This window comes from Fulmarus glacialis, unplaced genomic scaffold (assembly GCF_000690835.1).
Source record: "Fulmarus glacialis isolate BGI_N327 unplaced genomic scaffold, ASM69083v1 scaffold31126, whole genome shotgun sequence".
NCBI lineage: Eukaryota > Metazoa > Chordata > Aves > Procellariiformes > Procellariidae > Fulmarus > Fulmarus glacialis.
Genome location: NW_009217969.1, coordinates 1,157 through 1,519, shown reverse-complemented (window position 1 = coordinate 1,519; position 363 = coordinate 1,157). Strand labels below are relative to the sequence as shown.

General features: G+C 57.3%; 1 protein-coding gene across 1 annotated transcript in view; it reads right to left on the bottom strand.

The window, feature by feature from the left end:
* Positions 1–214, bottom strand: part of LSM1 (LSM1, U6 small nuclear RNA associated) — a 1,534-nt gene extending 1,320 nt beyond the window's left edge. The window contains exon 1 of the mRNA XM_009579884.1: positions 65–214. Coding sequence (XP_009578179.1) covers positions 65–214 — 150 coding nt within the window. The remainder of the gene's footprint in view (positions 1–64) is intronic.
* Positions 215–363: the final 149 nt, after the last annotated feature.

Here is a 363-nt window from a genome sequence, read left to right as displayed (position 1 = left end):
CGGCGGAGCCGCTGCCCCGGGCCGGCAGCAGGCAGCGAGCAGGCAGAAGCAGCCGCTTACTTACTATTTCCCCCAGCAGAACAACGTTCTCGCCTCTCACAACAAAGATGCCTCGAGGGATGTCCCCATACTTCTTGCCCACGTGGATGCGCTCCACAGTCTGGTGCAACACCAAGTTTGCTGCAGTGATCAAAAGAGAGAGAAAATAATCCATATTTCGCTGTATTTTCTAGCTATGAAGAGTGTCTCATCCCAGCACCGGTGCTTCCATGCCTCTCGGCAGGTCCTCTGAGCCAGATCAACGAAGGCACCAACCATGCCCCTGGGTGAAATGCAGCGGCCGCAGCGACCGCCGCAGAAGCC